This window comes from Pangasianodon hypophthalmus, chromosome 11 (genome assembly GCF_027358585.1).
Source record: "Pangasianodon hypophthalmus isolate fPanHyp1 chromosome 11, fPanHyp1.pri, whole genome shotgun sequence".
Lineage (NCBI taxonomy): Eukaryota > Metazoa > Chordata > Actinopteri > Siluriformes > Pangasiidae > Pangasianodon > Pangasianodon hypophthalmus.
In genome coordinates this window covers 13,331,657-13,355,373 of record NC_069720.1, presented here as the reverse complement: position 1 = coordinate 13,355,373, position 23,717 = coordinate 13,331,657, and the positions used below count along the sequence as shown (strand labels likewise).

Sequence of the window (23,717 nt, the reverse complement as noted above, 5' to 3'; positions counted from 1 at the left end):
CTTATTTGATATGTAGTGCACTAGTTAGAGTGTAAAAGCTTGGACGACGTGTTTAACACAACACGATTAGGAAGAATATAAGAATATAAATGATCGTGGACTAGTCGCAATTAGTCGTGGACCTTGTGCATAGCAAATTTGTCTTCCTTAAACACGCACTACATACGGTTGGAGCCTGTTTAGTGCGCCTGTATAGGGAGAGTGTAGGAATTAGAGATTCACCCAGTGTCAGTGACATGAGTCGACCATGCTAAGCTTATACTTTATAGTCACTGTGTTGTGTTTTATTTTTTGTGGAGCTTCACAGAAAGGTAACGACCTTGTTGCAGGTGTAAGTTATGATAGAAAGGAAATTTTAGACAAGTATAAGACAAATATCTAAAAATAAAACAAAAAACAAAACAAACAACAAAACCCAGCTTTGTTGTCCACTGTAGTGTTACAGCTAGCTAATTATTACAGCTAGCTTATTTTGCTTCCCGAGTTAAAGGCGTCTTTGTTGATCATGTAATTCAGTTACAGTTTTCCTGTTTGTTTCAGATGGTGTCGATTGTGGTTTTGCATCCTCTTGGCTTGAATCAGTGGTCCTGTCGGTGAAGCTTACTAAACAAGGCTTCCACAGGTAAACAACTCGACAAGTGAAATGTGAAGTCTGCTGAATTATAAAGTTGTTGGAAAATTACAGCTGTGCTCTGTTACTATTCTAGTGAAGTTCTACCACTGAGAAATAAGGATGTTTTAATCTGGATCATAATGTGATGATCTCTGTTTTATGTTCAATGTATATTATAGATAGAGTTTAAACATCAATTTCACTGTTTTTTCTTCAACTTTAAGTTTTAAAATGATCTAACATTGAAACATGTAAGTAAGAAACAGACATTAGTATACACAACATATATTTTCATTCATTCATTCATTCATCTATCCGTTAATCAGTCTTCAGTAAACCCTTGTCCTGGTCAGGGTTGCGGTGGATCCATAGCCTATCCCGGGAACACAGTGGGAATACATCCTGAATGTCCATCACAGTGCACCACAAGCACTCATCCACACCTACAGGCAGTTTAGAGTCGCCAGTTCACCTACCAGCATGTTTTTGGGAGGTGGGAGAAAACCGGAGAACCCGGAGGAAACCCACACGGACATGTGAAACTCCACACAGATAGTAACACGTGCTCTAATAGGGGACCATGGAGGTGGGAGATGGCAGTGCTACCTGCTGCATCAACCTCCCACCCACAATGTTTACTGTGTCATAAAAGTGATTGCACTGTATGTCTGTGAAGACATTTTTTACAATACACAATACATCATTAACACAAATTATTTAACACAGAAATGTGGGAAAATGAAAAGCACTTAAGCATCCAATCAGCTAGTTGTTACAGTGAGTGTCAGTAGGGTTGGTGGTCGGGGTTATAACAGTACTGACGATACGCGTGATATCTCGGAAAAATGTATTGTACTATAATTATCATGAGATCAGTACTAAAATTATGAGATTGTTAGGTAGATAGACAGACAGACTTGCATATTTAATTGATCCCTATGGAATTTATTGGATTACTGAAGTATTACTCTGCATTTTTCAGGGACCTTGTTTATGAGGTTCGACATGAGCCTACATCACATCCTGTCAAGGCTTTGCTTCTTCACAGATTGCCTAATGGCGTTTACATGGATCAGTATCAGCTTGCAGATCTGAGGGAGGAAATGGGATTACAGGTGATGGTGGTTTATAATCTTATTTTTTTTTTTATCTGTCAGAGTGCAGAGACGATCAATCCAATGTTTATGAACTTCCTGTCAGTTGCTGTTTTTATTCTGTTACAGCTTCAAACACACATGAGCCAGTTGATAAAGTCTGTGGTGCAGTGATGACCTGGCTCATATGTGTTAAAAACTGGAACACAACAAAACAAGGGACACTATTGGGAAGTTTTGCTCTAAAGCATAGCATTATTGTATGTTATGTAATAATTTGCCAATGAACTTGTTCTGATTATTGGGAACACACTCATACTGAATGCGTGAATGATATAAATGTGATGATATGGATGTTAAAGTCCCAGGGAGTATGGTGTAAAATATTAAAAATATTTTTATAATACCAAACCTTAGTATTATACAAAGTTTAAATAAAATATAAAAACAGTAGATAGACATTAATTAATTTCTGCTCAAACACCAGCTGAATGTGGGCGTGGTCCTAGCATTCTAATGAGCATGTTTGATTGACATCTTTCTGTTCAAGACTTCCAGCATTCTTTGCCTCTCAAGCAGAATGTAATGTATCGACCTGCACATTTATAGAGTAGGACACTTGGCTACACTTGCTAGGTATAGGTTTATTAAAAGCAATGTGATTGGTGGAGATGAAGCTTGTGTAAGCTTTAACCAATATTAGCCCTGCCTACTTTACCTCAAATGAGGATTCTGACACATTTGTAGAAACGTGATAGTCAGCACTTATTCAGTACTGCATATTGTGTCCACAAGACTAAAAACATTAAAAAGGATGTTCTATTTAGGGCTTTACACCAATTTTTAATTCTCTCCAACAGTACGATTAGCAAATAAAAGGAAATCAGTGTGCATAATTAAAAGATATGTCTGTTTTTGACAGGTGCTTCTTGATTCAGTTTTGGATCTCGAGAGCCCGGCCCATATTTCTTCTGCTTTCTCTGCACTGGTCTTTCTCAGTCCTCCTGAGCCTCTGCAGGCAGCAGTTCCTGTCCATGGCCGGTACCACAAGGCATCCAGTTCAGGAGGATGGGAACGAGTAATCATCGAACCACCAAGACTGCTGCTTCGCTCAGAACACTGTGGGTGAAAACAAAATGCTGATAGAAATTCTTATGGTACGTGTCCACTGCAGGCAAATGTATTAACCATAATTTCACTCCCATTCATTTCCAATGGTTGTAGTGAAAAAAATGCGAGAGGGGTTGTGGGAGCTGGTTTTGACCTTTATGCAAATTACAAGCGGTACTCATGTAACATGACCAATTGGACAGAAGACATCTTTCCATTATCCGTACACAATTGCTTCCTTCCGCATTGTACTGCATACTGTATAGTTCCATCTGGATGACATTAAAAAAAATTCATGATGGTTACAACCCTCTTCTTTCTTCTATGTAATTTTAAACATTTCATCTCTATATTCATAGATGAGTACTTTCTTTTTTAGTGCAGCTGAGTGGGAATGCATGTCATTGGATGCTGCTATAGATAGACAAAAAATTTATAAGGAATATTTTAACTTCACAAGATATTTAACTCAGTGCCTTTTTAGAACTACGTTTACGAGAGTAGCCTATTTGAACAAGAAGATAATTTATCTGAAATCCATGATCCTGCGTTATAGACGGACGTCCCTGAAGCAGTGAGGCTCTGAAGAAGGGAGTGGAGGGAGATATTGGCACCGCATGCAGTGGACATTTAGCCATAGTCTCTGCATTCTGAATAATATATCTGTCCTTCCTGTGCTAGGTGACACTGTAGACCCTGGATTACCACACAGGGTGGTCGATGCTCCTTGCACAAGTCAGAACCAGAGTTGGTGCTTATGGCTGGAGATCCATGGATTACAGGTAATAAAGAGGTCTTGAGGTCTTTAGGGGTGTGTTTCTCCTTCCATGGCGATACGATGAGCATGAAGGACCTGATGTATATAAGATCTATTGATTCAGTATGTTATGATTTGGATCTGTTTTAAAACAAAATATATTATGACACACTGTGCACACGCCTCCTTCAGTGGAACTGACAGGTGCCGAGAAGCATGCAGAAAAACACCAAAACAAGCAGTTTGAGAGTATCTGAGCGAGGTGGTCTCAGTCCACTAGAAACTCTAGCACACTTCGACTGCAAGCGAGAAAGTGATTTGACTCTGAATTGACTCAGCCTGGGTTCGTGAAAATACATTTGAACAGATTAAAATTTTTTTTAACTAGTTATTTATATAATTATCTAGTCAATTGTATCGAGTGCCGGCTGTTTTTTCTGTGCCCTGCTCATTTTTGTGATTTCTTCATGCACTTTGCAAAGGATGCTTTCTCTTTCCATGGCTGTATTTCTGACCAATGAATGAAATGAGTTTTAAACCATACACTCCCCTCAGCCAATTTTTTTTTGCTTTTTGTTTTGTGCAGTGTTAAAATAAACCAAACCAAACAGCCAACAAACCAAAATGATCAATTTCACTCTGATTCGGACTCAGCAAATCGGTGTGAAAGTGCCCTAAATGGAAGAAAAAACAAACTATCAGTGTGGACCACCAACATCCAACCAATCAGGACAAGGAGGTGCCTCAAGTTGGATGTCAGTCATGTTGCCTGTAAATTCAGAATGCTCTGCCTCTTCCACGGTCATTCTAACCCTAACTCATTCAAATGTAGCCTAGTCAGCATGCATATATATTTTGTCAGTGTAGCTTTAGAGAAAATACTAGCTTAAGCCAGCCCCATCTGAAATCATTAACTGTACCTTTAAGAATAAAGGTTATTCCGAGTTGTGGGAGCATTTTTTTTTGTTTGGGTTTTCCTAGTCAATGGTCAGAAAATACAAGTTACAGCCGTTAGGTGAATACAGCATAATTACTTCTTGTCTAATTACTCCCTCATAGGTGCCAAGTCTGAGTCTCGAGCTTCCAGTGGGCGATTCCTCTCTGAACCTCCCTGTGTGTGCTGTAACAACACTGGTGTCTCTGCTGTGTAGTGCTTTTCTCTTCAGGGCTGTCTGGAAACATGGCGTCTTCTGAAACTGAAACTATAACAGTCCAAAAAAGTGTCATATTCTCATGAGCAACTGTACAGTTACAAGCCTGTGTTAATCATAAATGTCTGTGGGAAAGACATTTTACCCTCCTGGACTGAACAGAATTTTATTTATGTATAGTAAGTATTCTGTATACTGCGGTCATTCTGTCTCATCTGTATATGTTGTATTTTTTCAATTAAAATGTTCCATTACCTAACGCTTTTGTATGTCATACCTGAATGCATAATGGATGAAAACTTAATGTTTGTCCAAATATCAAAAAAAGCTTTTATTGTTCTATATATGGAAACATCCATTAGTTTTTTTTTTTTTTTTTTGGTGTCAAATATATTGGAATATATTAAATAAAGAAAGAAGCCCAGATAATGGCAAACCTCACATCACCTAAATGTGATCATTCAGAATTTGACTGAATATATACAAAGACTGAATATTTTATATATTTATTTTTATATTTCTTTCTTATTTTATATATATATATATAATAAGAAAGAAATATAAAAATAAAAATTCGTTATATATAATATAATCCTGAAATCATAAAATATCAAAATATATTTAATAAGATTTTAAGAAAGAAAAATATATATATATATATATATATATATATATATATATATATATATATATATATATATATATATATATATATTTCTTATAATCTTATTAAATATATTTTTGATATTTTATGATATATTTTCACTAACTTATAGACAATTTATTAATGATTGTAGATTGTGATTTTAAAAGGCATTTAATTAATACGATATTATTATTATTATTAGTGGTAGTAGTAGTAGTAGTAGTATCAAAATATTTGGAGCATGACTTTTTTAGTCAAACTATGAGTACTTAGTTTTTTTTTGTAATAGAAAGAAGTTGAAGCTAAGCGATGAATAATACTGAATAATGTTTAGCACAATTTTTACCTTTACGTTTGGTTTTAATTTAATACATTTATAGCATGGTTTATTTATTTGTTATTTATTTTTGTTGTATCATTATATGTATTGTTTTATTTCTTTCGAATTTTTAATCCATAACCTGTCTCGAGTTCATATTTTTGAAGGTCTTTAAATTTGTCTGTTATTTGCCCAGAATTCCTCAATACCGGAAGCAGTTGTGAGGCTTTAGTATTATTTTCCCACTCGTACTTGGACAAATCCCGCCTTCTGAACTATGATTGGTTGGTACGCTAAAACTACCTGCTCTAGCATTGGCTAATAACCTGTACTCCTTATATCTTCGCCAATCCAAACAGAGAAGCAGCGCTTTGTGTTAATACGGGTGGGGAGAACTGAACACAAGGCTGTCTGTATGGAAGGGTTGGGGCAGGTAGGAGCCGAGACTCGGGGAGAAAAGTCTGTGTTAAACCGCCTCCCCGTCGCTCGCCTTGCGCCGAAATACCACAAAGAGTGAAAAGTCGCTAGTTAGCTCGATGTTCCGAGTATAAAGTTGACGTCGGGAATTTTCCTTGACCGTCAGTTTTTTGTATTTGTAGATTTTGCTCCTAAACGAGTGCAGAATCTGGTTTTGGTGGAGAAGAAGTGAGGAGCTGCTTCAGGTCTGGATTGCCTACTAGCCAAGTTTCGTGGAAGTTTGCAGAGTGGGGCTGCACAGGTGAGCTGCTAACTTGGCTAACTAACGGTTCATTTACTTAACATTTAAAATCAGGATTATTCAGATTAGCTCACTGATATTTGCATTTTTTTCCAGCATGTTTCATTTTAGCATTCGAGTCAGCTTTCGAGTTAGGCTAACAGGCTAGCTAGCTAGTTAGCAAGCTTATTACTAATGCAGTATTTTATCCCCCGCCGATCTAAAGTTGCCGTCTCTGGCTTGCTAGTTGGCCTAGTTTACGAAAAAATCGTTGCCTTCAGTGTCTCTGGTAGACGAGTATCAGTAGTTCTAGTAGTTACCACAACGCTAATGGCCATTGATCACAATGTAGCGTTCATGTTGGCTGAGTTTACACGGTGTTCATCAGCAGTGTTGCCAACTCTTCAGGGGAAAGTAGATAGCGCGTGCTCAAAAAGTCACTAGAGCTCGCCACATGACGTCATATGCTAATCAGCATTTTCAGTGAATCGTAATCATTTGCATATTTATGTATAAAAACGTGTTACAACAATAAAGTTTTAATGAAGACACTTGATGAGATTAGAGTTTGATCAGAATAGAAAAAAGTAAAGAAATAAACATTGTGGTGTTGTGATGTGGCCCACCAAGTAGTTGAATATTTTCCTATAACGGCATGTCCTAAAGTCAAGTCTTATACCACAGCAATTTGCCAACACTAACAATTTGACATTTATTAATGAACGACACATCAGACTTTTTAACCATTTACAGTTGCATGTAGTGTTGTAGAACTTCCGCAAGACAAGTTAGTTCTTGTTATCACTTATGTTATAACAGCTATAAATAGTTGTTCTTTCACCAGCCTCTTGTTTTTTTTTTTTTATTAAATGTCTGAGAAACAGGTTGTGTTAATGCGATTGTTCTAATACATTATTGTTTCTATAGTAACAGCTCATTCTCACAGACTTGTACCGTAATCTAAGACTAATAATAAACATGCTATTTAACATTTAAGAAAAAGCATATTTATTTAACAGTTATGGAAAGAGTTTCCAGTGTCAGTGCTTTGTAACAGTGAGTAAATTTCCCTCCATGGGAAAAATCTTCAGTACAGAGGAGTTTGCATTTTTTCTGTAACATACCAAGCTGCATAATTTTTTTTTTTTTTTTTTTTTTGTCTTCTTAAGTCCATGAGTGAGGAAAGAGAGCCTGGTGAAAGAATATCTGTTCATAGCTCCTTTAACTTAACAGGACCTTGCTTTGCAGACATTCCACAACCTTAAATGTAACTATAAATGGATAAAAAGTATGGCATGTTCTTCAAAGATTCTTGAATAAATACCAGTTGTTTGTATCTCCAGCATGCATGCCACTGATTATTTAAATACAGACCCACCCAGAATCACCCATATATGGGAGGCTGCAAAATCCCTTTAAAGACGTCCGGATGAGTTCAGACATTCTCTTGATAGGGCCATCAAGGAAGGCACACATGCCAGAAATTTATCAGTAATAGTTTGGAAATCGGTATAAAATGATACACTACTGGGATACACTACTTGATATTAATAGCGCAGATGTAAATGGGTTCTGATGAGTCTTAAAGACACATTGTGATCCTTTTTTTGGAGTTGTTCAGCAATGCATATGAACACGTAACATCTGATCCCTCCATGACCACCAGGGTAGACCAGCTAAAAATCTTTGGTCATATAAAATTACTAGAGATGGCAGGATACCACTTTTTTTTCCCCCATAGTGATACTGAAACCTTGAGTATCAGCCGATACTGATACGCATCCAACGTTGTTGTTTTTTTTTTTTGAAAACTACTAAGTTTTTTTTTTTTTTTTTTGCACAAAAATCTCTTTCACACAAAAATCATTTACATTTAATTCATTTAAATATAATAAAGTATAAATATAATGAAATCAATCTTAACAAAAGAAAAAAAAAACAGTCAAGTCTCTTTTTAGTAAACATTTCCAGATCCAAAAATATTAGATTGGAAAAAATGTATTTTCCAAATCCAGTTATCCACCATTTTATTTTGCTTTTTACCTGCCCGATGCGGATGCTGGGTATCAGATCAGTGCTTTCTCTAAAAAAAATAAATAAATAAAAAAAATAAAGATTCAGATAAAAGCTGAGTATTAGTCATGGGACCTCATGTATCTCTTTGCTAATTTACTGTATTTTGGAAAATAGTGTGCATTACGTTTCGGCTACCACATTTTATTCGTAATGCTGCATATAGATTAGAAAACAATGCACATTCTTTTGCACGTTGGTTAGAAATGTTTGGTAGATGATTATATATTGAAGGGTTTAGAGGCAGCTTAGAGGAAGTAAGTCCTCTCACCTCTTCTTGCTTATTCTGCTTTCAAGTTACACAAGCATAGCACAAGCATGTCTCACCTCTCTACCCCTCTGTGTGTGTATCTCCTTTCACTCACTCTCTTCTCTAGTTCTAATTCCTCTGGTTCTTATCTGCTCCTGCATTTCTCTCCCCCTTCCAAAATCTGATTCGGTCCATCCCTCCCCTCTTTTTTTCTTTTCCTTGCTGTTTTACTTTTCCTCTTGAACCATGTGTGATAACATGGACCATGAGGACAAGCCACCTGCCCCACCTGTGAGGATGAGTAGCACGATCTTCAGTGGTGATGGGAAAGACTACACGCTGCTGGCCAATCACAGCTCCAAGCCCTTACCGTCCGTGCCTGAAGAGAGGAAACCTCGCAGCAAAATCATCTCCATCTTTTCAGGGGCAGAGAAAGGTGTGTGTTTGTGTTTGTGTTTGTGTTTGTGTTTGTGTGTGTGTTTGTGTGTGTGTTTGTGTGTGTGTGTGTGTGTGTGTGTGTGAGAGAGAGAGAAATATAGGTGTGAATACTTGCTTTTGAAAACAGTACGTATGTATGTTTGTTAGTGTATGCTTGATGTATTAATAATGTATACTGGATATGGTGCAAATGAACTGACATCAACCATATGCATATGAATTATTATTGCTACTGTTTTTTCTCTGTTGAACAGAAAGTCATACATACAAGTCTCAACAAATACTAAGCAGGGGTTCCCAAACCTCATGTGGGGTCACTTGATTTAAAAATTTATTCATTTCTTTTACCAATTAATATTAGAAATATTGAAGATGAATTTTATGTGCTAATATTTAGAAATGTCAAATTTGAACAAGCCACATTTAAATTAATAATGTATGTTATTTGAATTTAAAACATTTTTATTTTTTATTTTTTTTACCCTTTTTTTTACCCTGCTTTAGGGTAGGAATTCAGTCCCGTCCATCTACTGTCACTAAACCAACCAGCCCTGGGTCTCAAATCGCATACTTTTGTATTATTCTAGACCACTAATTAACTGGTTTTCCTACGAGAGACAGAGCTCATCAGTATGTTTAATTTCTCTGTGCATAAAATCTCTAAACATTTTACTGTTTGACTTGGAAACCTGGGACAGAAAATGTTTTTGTTCTGACATGCCAACTATAGTGGATGTAGCTTTTTATTCCTCCAGATGTACGTAAGATATGAGGCTAGTGTGTGAATAATGCTGCTCGCATTGCCGCTGCTTCTGCAGGCGCCCACAAAATCATGCATCAAGTATAAACCATGTTTCGCAGTGGGCTGTATCACAATTTTTTTTCTTATTACAACACAACACTTCACACTAGTCTGGTAAGTCAGTGCAAGGAATATTCCTGTGGTTTTTAGTCACTTGTTACTTATACGTATGTTACTAACATAATAAAAATGTTCAAATGTTGCAGTAGATTTGTATTATAAATCTGAAATATAAGGTGGTCAAGGTGCAATATTTGGTGTGTGGTGCAATAAGCTGTTTTCTTTTCTTTTCTTTTTTTTAAACTATATCAATTTAAAAAACAGGCTACAATGTAAGTCATACCAATTCAGTAGCTGTCCAACAATGATTGTAAAAATTTTTTAAAAATTGTGGTCTTCCGTATTCAGTCTCCCAAAATTTTTTTTGTATTTTTCTGTTCTGCTCGTCAATTACTTTTTTTTTTTTTTTTTTTTTTTTTTTTTTTTTTTTAAAGCAACAATAGATCTGATAGTTTTAATAGAATTGATGTAAAATATTTTATATAATATATTTGTATTAGATTGAGGGATACACATTAACAGACTCTGATACCTTTGATCAGTAATGATATGGGTCAGATGATCATCCTCCTGGAAGTTATCTGCATTTGGCTGAATTGAAAATAGCTCACAATTTAACCACATAAGCATTTAACATTACAACACAAGGTGGAGAAACTGTGACTTCATTGCCTGTGTGGTGTACTCGTACAGGGAGTAAGAAGGTAAAGACGGAGCTTCCAAACACTAAATAGAGGAAGGTATACCAATATCAACAAATACTCAAGTGCCAGCTGAATAATTTAAGATCTTTTTGAGACATCTCAAGTTTTGAGTCATCAGCTAAAGTTCCTTTGTGAACCCTGTTGTGTTAGTGAGGCAGAAAATAAGAGGTGTTTTTTTAATTTATTTATTTATTTATTTTTTTTATTTATTTGAGTTGATCCCAGTTTTTTTGATATTATATCTGCTTCTTAGGTGGAAGACGGAAAGACAGGGACAGGGAGCGGCCGGAAATCTCTTCTCCTTCAGGTTTCGAGCACACCATCCATGTGGGCTTTGATGCTGTGACTGGGGAGTTCACGGTAAGAGGAAAAGCTTTTGTTTTATTTGTTGTACACCAAGTTTCCATCTTTGTCCACCTACACCATATGTGTTGTACTCAAAAGTATTTAACCCCCTGAAGACTGTGAATATGTACAGACATGTCATTTGCATGCCATGTCTTCTTGGGTAGCATGTAATTTTTAATTGATCCATATCATAAACATTTAATGTCCATTCAGTATCAGTGTCCTCGCAGGTCTGTAGTGTGATTTAAATTTTGTGGAAAGACACTTTAAGCCCTTTGGAAATCTACAGTGACACATAACATTAATTTAACAAATCAAGCCATGCTTTTATTCATATTAATTTCAAGCTGGCTAGCGAGTACGGCAAAGGCTTAAATGTAATGGAGTAGCAGCAACCCTGCTGTATAATAAGAACTGCTCGGCAAAAACTGCCAAAGATTTGTGGGATGACCTTTTTTCTCCTTAATTTAGTCATCTGCTGATTCCCACCCACCAGCCAACTCTTCCTTATCACATGACAACCAACAATTGGGGAGGGTGAAGGCTAACATGTGCTGCCTCCAAGACACATGAAGCCAGCCAACCACATCTTTTTGATGACTGCTGCTCATGTTGTGTAACACACTAGGAGGAAAGCGTTATCTGAGCTCACAGATGCCCATAATTTGCACTGATCTTGCAATCTCCTGATGATAAGGTGAACTCTTTTCTGTTGAGCCACTTTCGAAAGCTGGAATAGAAGCATAGTCATGGCCTTCATGTTTGACACCTTGCTGCATTCCGCTCTTAACCAAAAAGGGCAGATGGAAAATTTATTGAATATGCAACAATTATGCGAAACTGGAATTGTGGAATTATGGAAACTGGAATGTGAGAAAGAGACCACCCCCCACCCCCTTTCCAAAAAAAAAACAAACAAAAAAAAAACAATCAAGCAAGGAGGGGTCTGTGTCAGTAATTCTGTGGGGGTGTTTTGCTATTTCCAGAACTGGTAATTCATGTAGTTGTTGAGATAGCAGTCTATTCTGAAGAAGAATGTAATGCCCTAAGTGCATAAGGTGAAGCTCGGTAATCATTGTACGTTCCAGATCTCAGGCATATATTCAAGTCTACCAAAGCCTGGTTTCCAAGAACGATCCTGGAATGTCTTTGACAGGCCTTCTCAGTTCCCAGATTTAAATCTCACTGAAAATCATTGGTGGGATTTGAAGTGATGATGTAAGTGCTTCAGCACCTCTATAACTAGATTTATCATGCAGCCTAAAACTACTAAAACTATCATGCAGTTAAGCCTAAAACTATCATGCAGTTAAAATTACGTGTGGTTTCTTCATAGTTCACCCTCATACGGTGAACTTTCGTAAATTTAATCTTGGAAATTTTGAAGCAGAACAAGTTCATCATGCTTTTTTCACTGAGGCTGACCTTGTTTGTTACAGACACAAGCAAGACAATTTAATAACTGCTCACATGCCGAACTTGTGTTCTCTATTTGGCTACAATTTGACAGAACTTGCAAGCTTATCTTTCGTTATGGGTATGGTGAGACTAAATACAGTTTTTAATGCTCTGTGCACTCTGTCCATTGAAATAAATAAGATTTAGATTCTGAACAACAAGGCAAGAGTGTCTAATTGTCCATTAACTGAGTATAGTTTTTGCAACAAAAATAAATTTTCAGCACTTCCCCCGAAATGCTGCTCATGCTGTGTCACAGGGCAGTTTAACGCACTCAGAGGCAGGAGATATCCACCTTCTTCTGCATACATGAGCTGACAGACACCCATGATTGGCAAGTGTTGCTGTGATTGACAAGTGAGAGAGAGTATGCTCCTCCCATGCAGAGAGCATGGGCAGTTTTGCTCACTTGGACTCCTGGCCATGGATGGCTGTGGCATCGATGGGATTCAAACTTGCAATCTCCAGGCAAAGCAAGTGTGATTTTTGAGTGCTTGCTACACTGATACTGGAGGTACACTCAGCAGCAGACAGACCAAACACAAATAAAATTCGACTGAAACCCAAATTCACTGAAGGGGAAAGACATTGTACTTGAAAGATGGTTAATTTCACTTCCCCCAAATATTATCTGGGTGACCTGTCAATTCACAAGTTATGGTCTTGTGAGCCAGTAGAAAGCAGGTGTGCGGGACTGTGGTCTCTTTGTTCAGATAAAAAATGGTTATTAGATAAAAGCTGGTTATTACTAAGTATTGTTCACAATGGACATTTTCCTCTCTGTTTTCTTACTGTTGCTTGGTACATCTGGAAAAAAGTGGAGTTAAACATGAAAGCAATCAAGAGTTGAAATCCTCAGATAATTTGATCGTTGATCATATATCGAGATGTGCATTGGATCGTCTCAGGAGGGGCAGTTTCAGCTTTCAGCCATCTTTGAGCAGTGATAGAATTTTTTTTTTATCAAAATGTATAAGAGCTAAACCAATTTTTATGTATGACAGTCCTCTGTCATACATATGAGGTAGTGGAGCACAGGGCTGATCTTTTCCTCAAAATAGTCTGAATCATGGTTTAATGTCCTGTAGGGAATGCCAGAACAGTGGGCACGATTACTGCAGACCTCCAACATCACCAAGTCCGAACAGAAGAAAAACCCTCAAGCTGTGCTAGATGTCCTCAAGTTCTATGACTCCACAGGAAACACAGGCAGGCAGAAGTACCTCAGCTTCTCTTCAGGTGAGATCTACACCTCTTTTGTGGATTATGAACATAATCGGACTATGCAAAATTGGCCATTTATTTTACTTAGATGCGTACAATATTATCTTGGCATAACCAGGACTTTATTTTAAGAACCATGGCTTTAAATCATGAGACACACAAAATCTAAAACAGGAAGACCCTAGGGTTCATGGCACACTATTAAGTGAAAGAAAATAAGTTAAAACACTTATAAATCTCTTCATGTTATTTTTTTGACATGTAATGTCTTGTTCTGCGTGTTTTCTCTACCCATTGTATGTTTGTTTAGAGAAGGATGGATTTCCTTCGGCTGATCATTCGGTAAGTTTTGAAATGTTGACTCCAGAACCTTGAATATTTTTTTGCCTTCAAATGGTTACATACTGATTCCACATTTTGACTTTAAACTCACAGCCTGTTAAAAAGAGCACAGAACAGCCATCACCAAACATCAAGAATGTTGATGATGATGAAGATGACGAGGAGACACCTCCCCCTGTTGTAGCGCCGCGGCCAGAACACACGAAGGGGGTAAGAAAAGCCGAGAAACTGTGAAATTGGGTACGTCTTGATTAGATGGATTTAGGTGATAAATTGAAATAATTTTAATGATTTTATTTAATTTAATAAAATTAAATCATAGCATAAATTAAATCCACAAGTAGCTGTGCTTTTGTTGTACTATATTTACATAGAAACCCTTATGAGATTAATACATGTTGATCATATTAATGCCAAGATTAGTTTGTGCTTATAAACACTGAGCAGTTGTTACACAGGGTTCAGGTCATGAAATCGATACCACCATGTACTATTTGTACGTCTAATAGCCATGTGCGTTTCATATGCCTACAATTCTTATTTTTGTTATATTTTTATTTTGACTTTCTTATAGTATGTTTGTGCCACATCAGAATTACGGTAGTTACCATTCTATATGAAGTCTTCTCAGAATCTGAAGTAGTTGTTTCTGAAAATGAACAGTTTAAAGTCTTTCAGTTACAAATATAAACTGAATTATACACTTATTTATTATACAGTCAGTGAGGGAAAATGAAAAGAAATGATTGATACGCATACAGAGTTATATAGAGAGTATATAGAGACATACAGATTATACTCGTAACTACTTCAGCAGTGGTGGATACTGCCATTTTTCTATTGTGGTTGGTTAAAATGTGACATCATATACTGTCAGGTTTCATAACATTTTGAGTTACCAACAAGTAGTTAGGTCTGGTGATCTCTAGATGTCTGCTAATACCCCCAGTGCTATCTGTCTCTTTCAGGTGAACACTCGGTCAGTTATTGATCCCATCCCTGCACCAGTCTCTCCAGATGGGGATGTTGCATCCAAAGCTGCAGACAAACAAAGACCCAAAAAGGGCAAGATGTCTGATGAGGAGATCATGGACAAATTGAGTATGACGGCGCACAAATATGTGCACCTCACACACTCTTAAAAAAGAGAGAGTTCTTTTCTGAATTGCCACACAGCCCTTGATTCTTGGCTATTTATCTCAATTTATTTATTTATTTATTTATTATTATTTTTTTTATAAAGTTTGTCACAAGACTCATCGTTTGTCTATGTTTTGTTGTGCGCAGGAACCATAGTCAGTATTGGAGATCCTAAAAAGAAGTACACACGATACGAGAAGATTGGACAAGGGTGAGCTTTGTTTTTAGACCTCAGTGCTAATAAGATCACATGGTGGCTAAAGTGTGCATGAACACGTTTCCTCTTTCACAGAGCTTCAGGAACAGTGTTCACGGCCATCGATGTTGCTACTGGGCAAGAGGTAAAAAAAAAAAATAGTTGGCATTGGAGAATGTTATTTTAGATATTCATAAAATATATTTAAATTTAGGTGTTACATGCTTTAATTAAAGAAATGGTGAGACAAAGACTTCAGATTGCCCACTTATCCCAAATGTAGTCAGTCAGCCAAGGTATGTTTGGTGCATGTTTTGCTCTACAGAAATATAATGGGAGTGTATCTCACCCAAACTTTATTCAGGAAATATGTATATGCTCACATGACAGCTCAAATTACATACAGATCTTCACTCATATCACACAGACTAGCTTATGTGGGTTAGTACACAGTGCGACTTAATGTAATTAATTAACATGAAATGCTGGTCCATTTTGGTATCATGGCACCCCTAGGCCCTGCCTCCCAGATGGAAAGTTAGAAGTTAAGCAGATGATATGATAATTGCTGCTACATTAACAAAACCAACCTAGAAAAATTCATTCATTTATCTTTAATAACTGCTTTATCCTGATCAGGGTCATGGTAGAGCCGTAGTCTATTCCAGGATCACTGGGCTTAAAGTGGGATAATTCACTCCAGATGGAATGCCAGATGATCACTGGGCATCACACAACCACATTCACACACTCATTCACACCTAGGAGCAACTTATCGTAGCAAGTCTGCCTACCTACATGATTCTGGGAGGTGCAAGGAGACCGGAGAACCCAGAGAAAGCCAAACATGGGGAGAATATGCACAGAAACTCTACACAGACAGTACCCCAAGCTAAAGATCAGGCAGTGTAGAATTTTGGGCCATGTTTTCCATGTAGATTCAGTGTAAAACTAAAGAAGAAAACTTCAGATACCAAACTGGTCTTTGCTAATAGATTTATAGTAGAGTGTAAATTGTGTAAATTAAGTTTTATGCTAACAATTTATTTAAGAGTGGAAACGGACACGTAAATATTCCGTCACTGAACCCGAGGTAATAAATTGCTGTGAAGATGTGACTAATGGTACCGCATCAGCTTTAAGTATAATGTATAATTGTTATTAAAAAAAAGTATATAAAAGTATAATGTAATATTGTTTATATTTATTGTTTTTTTTTTTTTTTTTTTACTTGCTTTTCTTAGGTGGCCATCAAGCAGATCAACCTGCAAAAGCAACCCAAGAAGGAGCTAATTATCAATGAAATTCTTGTTATGAAGGAACTGAAGAACCCTAACATTGTCAACTTCTTAGACAGGTGCCTTTTTCATTCATTGGCTGCATGTTGTAGATTTCTTTGGTGAATTTTATTTCTTTCTTGTTTGTTGTATATACAGTTGTTTATATAACATTAGCTCTGTAATATAACAGCATAGTAATGATTTCATAACAAATACTGTTACTCTGTGATGTGACCATGTGAACTGTGTGTGTTCTGAAGTTTTCTAGTAGGGGAAGAGCTCTTTGTGGTGATGGAGTACCTGGCTGGTGGCTCACTGACTGACGTAGTGACAGAGACGTGTATGGATGAAGCTCAGATCGCTGCTGTTTGCAGAGAGGTGTGAAAAATGTCCAGTCTGTTAATCCAGAGATGCACAGCTCCAGTCATGCACTGTTTGCTGGGTTTCCTATGGTTTAATCACCTGTGTGGTCTCAAGAAATGCTTGATGATTAACTGCTTAAGTGAATGTTATGTCAAAGGTAGTGTTGGGAGTACTAACAGCACACTTGGTAATGTTAAACCAACCTGTTTTTAAAATCATTACACTTCTGAATCAATATTCACAGATACCAGTTCTGACTGATTCAGATGTTATTTGTTCTGCATTGGGAATAGGGCTAATTAAATTCCTTACTAGTACTCTGAGATTTTATTTCCATCCAGATCTGCAGTGTTCATGCTTTTTCTTTTGCCCTCCAACTCTAAGAAACTTTCTGCCTACATTACCTCCTGTTTTTCAGCAACCTCAAAACCAGTCTTATATTTTTAGTCTGAGATGATATGCATCTTTGTGATATTATTTCTTTAAGGAAGACATTTTGACTATTCTTATTTACTGTATTAGGCATCTTCACACTTCTTTTTTTTTATGCTTCTGGTAATGCTCTTAAAAGGACTTTAACAAATGTTTGGGCATTATGGGTTGAGTTATTAGAAGGAGCTTATTATAAGGAACAAGAATATAATATAAAATAAAAGACTACAATTTGGTCGATTTAATTAGGCTGTTGTGGAAAAGAAACTTGCTATCACTTGTACTATGTTAAAACTCAGCCTTAAATTAACATGAATATTTATGAATACCTGGTAAAAGACACTAGTTTTTTTTTTCTTTGTTTGTTTTTTAAATCAAGTTTGAACTGTTTGTAACCAGGCTTTAAGTAATTACATTTTTATCTCTTGATTTTATTTTCAGTGTTTACAAGCACTAGAATTCCTTCACGCCAACCAGGTCATTCATCGAGACATCAAGAGTGACAATGTTCTGCTCGGAATGGACGGCTCTGTTAAACTTAGTATGTCAAACCCCACTTTTATAGGAAAACTCCTACCCTGAAACACATTAAATGGGTTTATATTGAAATATTTGTAATGTGCTTAGTGATTCCAGTGCTAATTTGTTATTCCCATGAGAAATTCTGTGCTGGTTTTAATGACTCAGGTGGACCTTGTTACTGCTAGCACAGTTACAGTGGTGTTTGATAGGAGAAAGATTTTAATGATTTCACACACGAGTGATAACGATCAGGTTCTGTTAGCTGATAAAACCGAAAGAGTGAGAGCTTCTTTTCTTACGCACCATTTTCCAGTGACGTTCATTTTGCATTAATTGTGTATTAATGAGAAATTCAACATAGAATTAGTGGAGACAGAAAACACAACGTTCCAGAATGCAATACAGCTATATGACGGAGTTGCACTGAGTTAAGGCAGATACTTGGCTTGGCTAGTTTATAATCTATGAGTTGACCAGGCCTATGACATCAATGACAGTGTTAGTATGAAAGTTGAAACTTTGGCTCTGATCTGTTTGAGCAGAGTGTACAGATGAGAGAGCTGGACAGACTAAACGACTAAAGTGCCACTGCATCACTCTCTTTAGGTAGAGATGAAACAAAGGGTAAATCCCACTGCACTACTATCAGCAGGTAGTGTTAAGGCATTGTAGGTAAGGTAGGAAACCATTAATCGAAGTGAAAATAGAACAACATGTTGATGAAAGGAGCTTAAACCAGAAACTTAATTTCATTATAAAGTCAATCATAATCTAAGCTGAATATCACATATTTATTATAAATAATAATTTTCCTTTAACATTTATAGATACTGGCTCCAAATTTGTACAGATTTTGCTGAAAATTTTGAATTTGTATTCAGAACATGTAAGCACTTTTTCTGGTATTAATAATCACTCTTGTTTTCCTCCCCTCCTCCTCCTCATTTCTTTTCTCGTGTGCATATTGTAGCCGATTTCGGTTTCTGTGCCCAAATCACACCAGAGCAGAGCAAGAGGAGCACAATGGTCGGCACTCCATACTGGATGGCCCCCGAGGTTGTTACCCGCAAAGCTTATGGGCCCAAAGTGGACATCTGGTCTCTTGGCATCATGGCTATTGAGATGGTGGAAGGAGAGCCTCCATACCTTAATGAGAATCCACTGAGGGTGCGTCGGTGACTTGTACCGTTTTACAAAAATCACACACAGGGCTTTACAGGGGGATTTTAAAAAAACTCACATTCGGACACCCTTAGCAAAACCTGCTTTGTATTCATCACCTATCTTACCTTTCTTCCTATTTGCAGGCACTTTACCTCATTGCTACTAATGGAACACCAGAGTTGCAGAGTCCAGAGAAACTGTCACCCATTTTTCGGGATTTCTTAGCTCGCTGTCTGGAAATGGATGTAGAAAAGAGGGGCAGCAGTAAAGACCTTTTACAGGTAAAGAAAAGGGAGTAGGGTGTTGAATTTCCAGAATTAAATACAAATTTTACTGAGCAGTATTTCCGTCTGAGTCGCAGTATGTCAGCATGTACCATGTTTTCTGGACATTGCTTTGCGTAATTGAGTAACTTTTGTTTGCTTAGATTAAAAAAAGTATATGTAATTTATTTCCCTGTATAAGTTGCATTAATGTACCAGGCATTTTTATGTTTAAACTACCTCATAACAACATGTCAGGCAATGCTACTAGTACAAGCTGCCTACAGATCTGTGGCAAAAGTGCTCTGCCCCAAAGAAGCCTGTTTTCTCTTAAGAGATATTGGGGCTGCTTTACATGAAGACTGTGCTACATTGCATGTCCAGGCAAGCTTGAGTTTTCACCATCAGATTTAATCAGATTCAACTTTGACCACCTGTTCTTCTGAGCGGTGAGTTACCGCTGTTTGTAGTGTGACAGTAAGCGGCTAAATTTGTTCAGGCATGAAGGGGAACCCAGCATGGGGACATTTCAATGTTTAGTGAATGCAACCAGGTTTACACCCATATTGTAAAGTGTAGTCCTACACCATTTATGATTCTTGTTCACATGTTCAGCAAGTGTGCAAGATAAGTACATTGATTGGAATGTATTTAATTTTCAGAAATATAAACAATATCCAAGTATCAGTAACGAGCCTGTTGTAAATGGTATTTTGCTTGTGTGATGGGTATGAAGGCAGCATTTACACTGTAATATTAATATACCTTTAGTGTTGCCGAGTTGTTTCCTGAGCTAAGGTCTTTGCTACAGTCTTGATCTAAATCCCTGTCAGACATGAAAAATACACTATATGGCCAATAGTTTGTGGACACCTGACCATCACACCTATATGTGCTTTTGGGAAAGGTTATTAGATTAGGTTATCATATTTAGTCCCCGTTTGCTGTTATAATAACCTCCACTCTTCTGGGAAGGCTTTCCACTAGATTTTGGAGTGTGGCTGTGGGGATTTTACCATTTAGCCACAAGACCATTTGTGAGGTCGGGTTCTAATGTCTGGGAACGGGAGACCTGGGGTGCAGTCGGCCTTCTAATTCATCCCAAAGGTGTTCAGTGGGGTTGAGGTCAGGGCTCTGTGCAGGCCACTTGAGTTTTTCCTCTCCAACCTTTGCAAACTATGTCTTCGTGGACCTCATACTGTGCACAGGGGCATTGTCATGCTGGAACAGGTTTGGGCCATTTAGTTCCAATGAAGGGAAACTGTAATGCATACAAAGACATCCTATACAATTGCGTGCTTCAGACTTTGTAGCAACAGTTTGGGGAAGAACCATATATGAGTGTAATGGCCAGGTGCCCACATACTTTGGCCATGTAGTGTTCAATCTGTTTCTAATGAAGATGTCATTAAATAGCTTAATGTTCAATGCCAAATCGTTGTTTCACTTTATAAGAAGCTTTTGTTTGGCTGATCACTTCTACTAACAGTTCACCTTTTAATAACCATTCTCATATCTGCTGAAGTCACACTACCTGTTTTAATCTATGATAAAACATGGTAGCATGACCATTAAAAATTGACTTGACTCTGTTTTCACCACCCCGTCCACTAGCATCCTTTCCTGAAGTTGGCGAAGCCTCTGTCCAGTCTCACGCCGCTCATTCTGGCTGCCAAGGACGCCATGAAGAACAACCGCTAACGTCCTCACTGGACGAGCCATGCTGAGAAACCCAGCGCGCTGAACGGACTCCGACTCCTGTGCCACGTCTCTTACCGCTGTGCCTCCTGGCCAGCTAGTATTGCCAAAACAACGTTTCTACAAGCATTTCAACAGCGCTTTTTAAACTGGTGGGACTCTTCTTGGGTGTGGGCCGGGGAGGGCTGCGGCATCTAAAATGTTCTCATCTGTTTTCCTGTAGCCTTTTTCCATACTGTTTTATGCTGCACGTCATTTCATCAGTTTTTTCATGTCCATTCTTCTCTTATGACTATTATGTGCAGGAGATTTATGTCTTTAAGGGTTGAAGTATTTAAAGTGTCCTTGAGCTGTTTGTTAGTAATTTCATTTTTATAGAAAGATTAATGAGCTAAAAAAAAAAAAAAAAAAAAGTGCCCACTTTTTTCTCATTTTTCTTAAAAATGTAGCTGGGATGAGTAAAACCAGCATTATCAGTGGGCGTTTGGTTTGTTACCTGGTGTCATTTCCTCTTCAAGCATGAACTGATGTAAGAATGGACCAGTTTCTGGAGCTCTATAACAACATGTAAACATTCATGACACAGATGGCATATGTTGTGTACTTTAAAGAACTATAATAACTGGTCCACCAAGAATTTCAGACTACATGTTTGTATAAATGAGTGTTTTTGTAGTAACTAACATTTATTACAAGATTACATCTGTAAAGTTATCATGTCAAATGCCAGAATGGATATTTTTAAGGCTCATGCAAAATCAGCTCTGCACCTGCCTTTTTTAGGTCCTTAAAGGGGCTGTCAAACAGCCCCAGGTTTATGATAATATCTGAAATGAATGGCCTGAAACTCACTTGTACTTAATCAAGTGCCATATTTCAGCAAATACAGTCAGTTAATTGTCCATAGATAAAGTGTGGGTTAATTGCCTAATTATTATTGTAAATCACAATCACCCTGTTGACAAAACTTAATTTCAGCTCAGGTGTGTAGTTTTATAATCGACGTTAGCAAAGGTGATTCAGCATAGGAAAGGTGCAGATTGGCTGTGGCAGCTTTATATTATCCAGGCCTGCAGTTGATAAAGTTATTGTTCTTTTAGCTGTCTACCACAGTATATAGGGGTTGAAATTAAATAATGAGTAGAAGCTCAAAGTGCAGACTTTCAGCTTTAATTTCATTGTTTATCTATGCAAATCTAGTAAACAGTGTAGGAATGACAGCACTTTTTATAATCAAAACAAACCTATCAGAGTGATAGCAGAAACATTAGGCATGGCCACTTAAACTATTTGATACGTTCTTAAAAAGGAAAGAACTCACTGGTTAGCTCAGGAACACCAAATGACCATGGAAAACAATTGTGATGGATGACTGAAGAATCCTTTCCCTGGTGAAGACGAAAACCCCTTCTAAACAGTTGGCCAGATCAAGAACACCCTTCAGGAGGTAGGCACATCTGTGTTAAAGTATGTATGACATAAAAAGTGCTGTAATTCCTACAGCATTAGCTCTAAATACCCTCAAATTAAAGCTGAAAGTCATCAGCATACATACATACACATTTTATATATATATAACAATATAACAATAATGTATTAGAACAAGAACATTAATATTAACCTACCTATATATATATATATATATATATATATATATATATATATATATATATATATATATATATATATATATATATATATATATATATATATATATATATATATACACACTATATTACCAAAAGTATTCGGTCACCTGCCTTGACTCACATATGAACTTAAGTGCCATCCCATTCCTAACCCATAGGGTTCAATATGATGTCGGTCCACCTTTTGCAGCTATTACAGCTTCAACTCTTCTGGGAAGACTGTCCACAAGGTTGAGGAGTGTGTTTATAGGAATTTTTGACCATTCTTCCAAAAGCGCATTGGTGAGGTCACACACTGATGTTGGTCGAGAAGGCCTGGCTCTCAGTCTCCGCTCTAATTCATCCCAAAGGTGTTCTATCGGGTTCAGGTCAGGACTCTGTGCAGGCCAGTCAAGTTCCTCCACACCAGACTCTGTCATCCATGTCTTTATGGACCTTGCTTTGTGCACTGGTGCACAGTCATGTTGGAAGAGGAAGGGGCCCGCTCCAAACTGTTCCCACAAGGTTGGGAGCATTGAATTGTCCAAAATGTTTTGGTATCCTGAAGCATTCAAAGTTCCTTTCACTGGAACTAAGGGGCCAAGCCCAACTCCTGAAAAACAACCCCACACCATAATTCCTCCTCCACCAAATTTCACACTCGGCACAATGCAGTCCGATATGTACCGTTCTCCTGGCAACCTCCAAACCCAGACTCGTCCATCAGATTGCCAGATGGAAAAGCGTGATTAATCACTCCAGAGAACGCGTCTCCACTGCTCTAGAGTCCAGTGGCGGCGTGCTTTACACCACTGCATCCGACGCTTTGCATTGCACTTAGTGATGTGTGACTTGGATGCAGCTGCTCGGCCATGGAAACCCATTCCATGAAGCTCTCTGCGTACTGTACTTGGGCTAATCTGAAGGTCACATGAAGTTTGGAGC

At 37.5% G+C, this 23,717-nt stretch overlaps 2 protein-coding genes across 3 annotated transcripts; both read left to right on the top strand.

Annotated features, from left to right (window-relative positions):
• Positions 1–25: 25 nt before the first annotated feature.
• pigx (phosphatidylinositol glycan anchor biosynthesis, class X) lies at positions 26–4,984 on the top strand. Its single transcript, XM_026947751.3, has 6 exons — positions 26–311; positions 541–622; positions 1,596–1,728; positions 2,630–2,828; positions 3,499–3,599; positions 4,634–4,984. Exons 1-6 carry the CDS (start codon positions 248–250, stop codon positions 4,766–4,768), a joined length of 714 nt encoding a protein of 237 aa, XP_026803552.3. The 5' UTR covers positions 26–247; the 3' UTR covers positions 4,769–4,984.
• A 1,080-nt stretch (positions 4,985–6,064) lies between these two features.
• pak2b (p21 protein (Cdc42/Rac)-activated kinase 2b) lies at positions 6,065–21,905 on the top strand. Of its 2 annotated transcripts, none has more exons than XM_053238282.1 (15): positions 6,065–6,408; positions 8,981–9,146; positions 10,968–11,074; positions 13,609–13,759; positions 14,055–14,086; positions 14,180–14,296; positions 15,055–15,187; positions 15,374–15,437; positions 15,519–15,567; positions 16,667–16,779; positions 16,963–17,080; positions 17,939–18,038; positions 18,990–19,186; positions 19,327–19,464; positions 21,061–21,905. In XM_053238282.1, exons 2-15 carry the CDS (start codon positions 9,008–9,010, stop codon positions 21,145–21,147), a joined length of 1,545 nt encoding a protein of 514 aa, XP_053094257.1. In that variant the 5' UTR covers positions 6,065–6,408; positions 8,981–9,007; the 3' UTR covers positions 21,148–21,905. The 2 variants fall into 2 exon arrangements, with proteins under 2 accessions (XP_053094257.1, XP_026780508.1); XM_026924707.3 differs by having other exon boundaries at positions 8,838–9,146.
• The last annotated feature ends 1,812 nt before the right edge of the window (positions 21,906–23,717 follow it).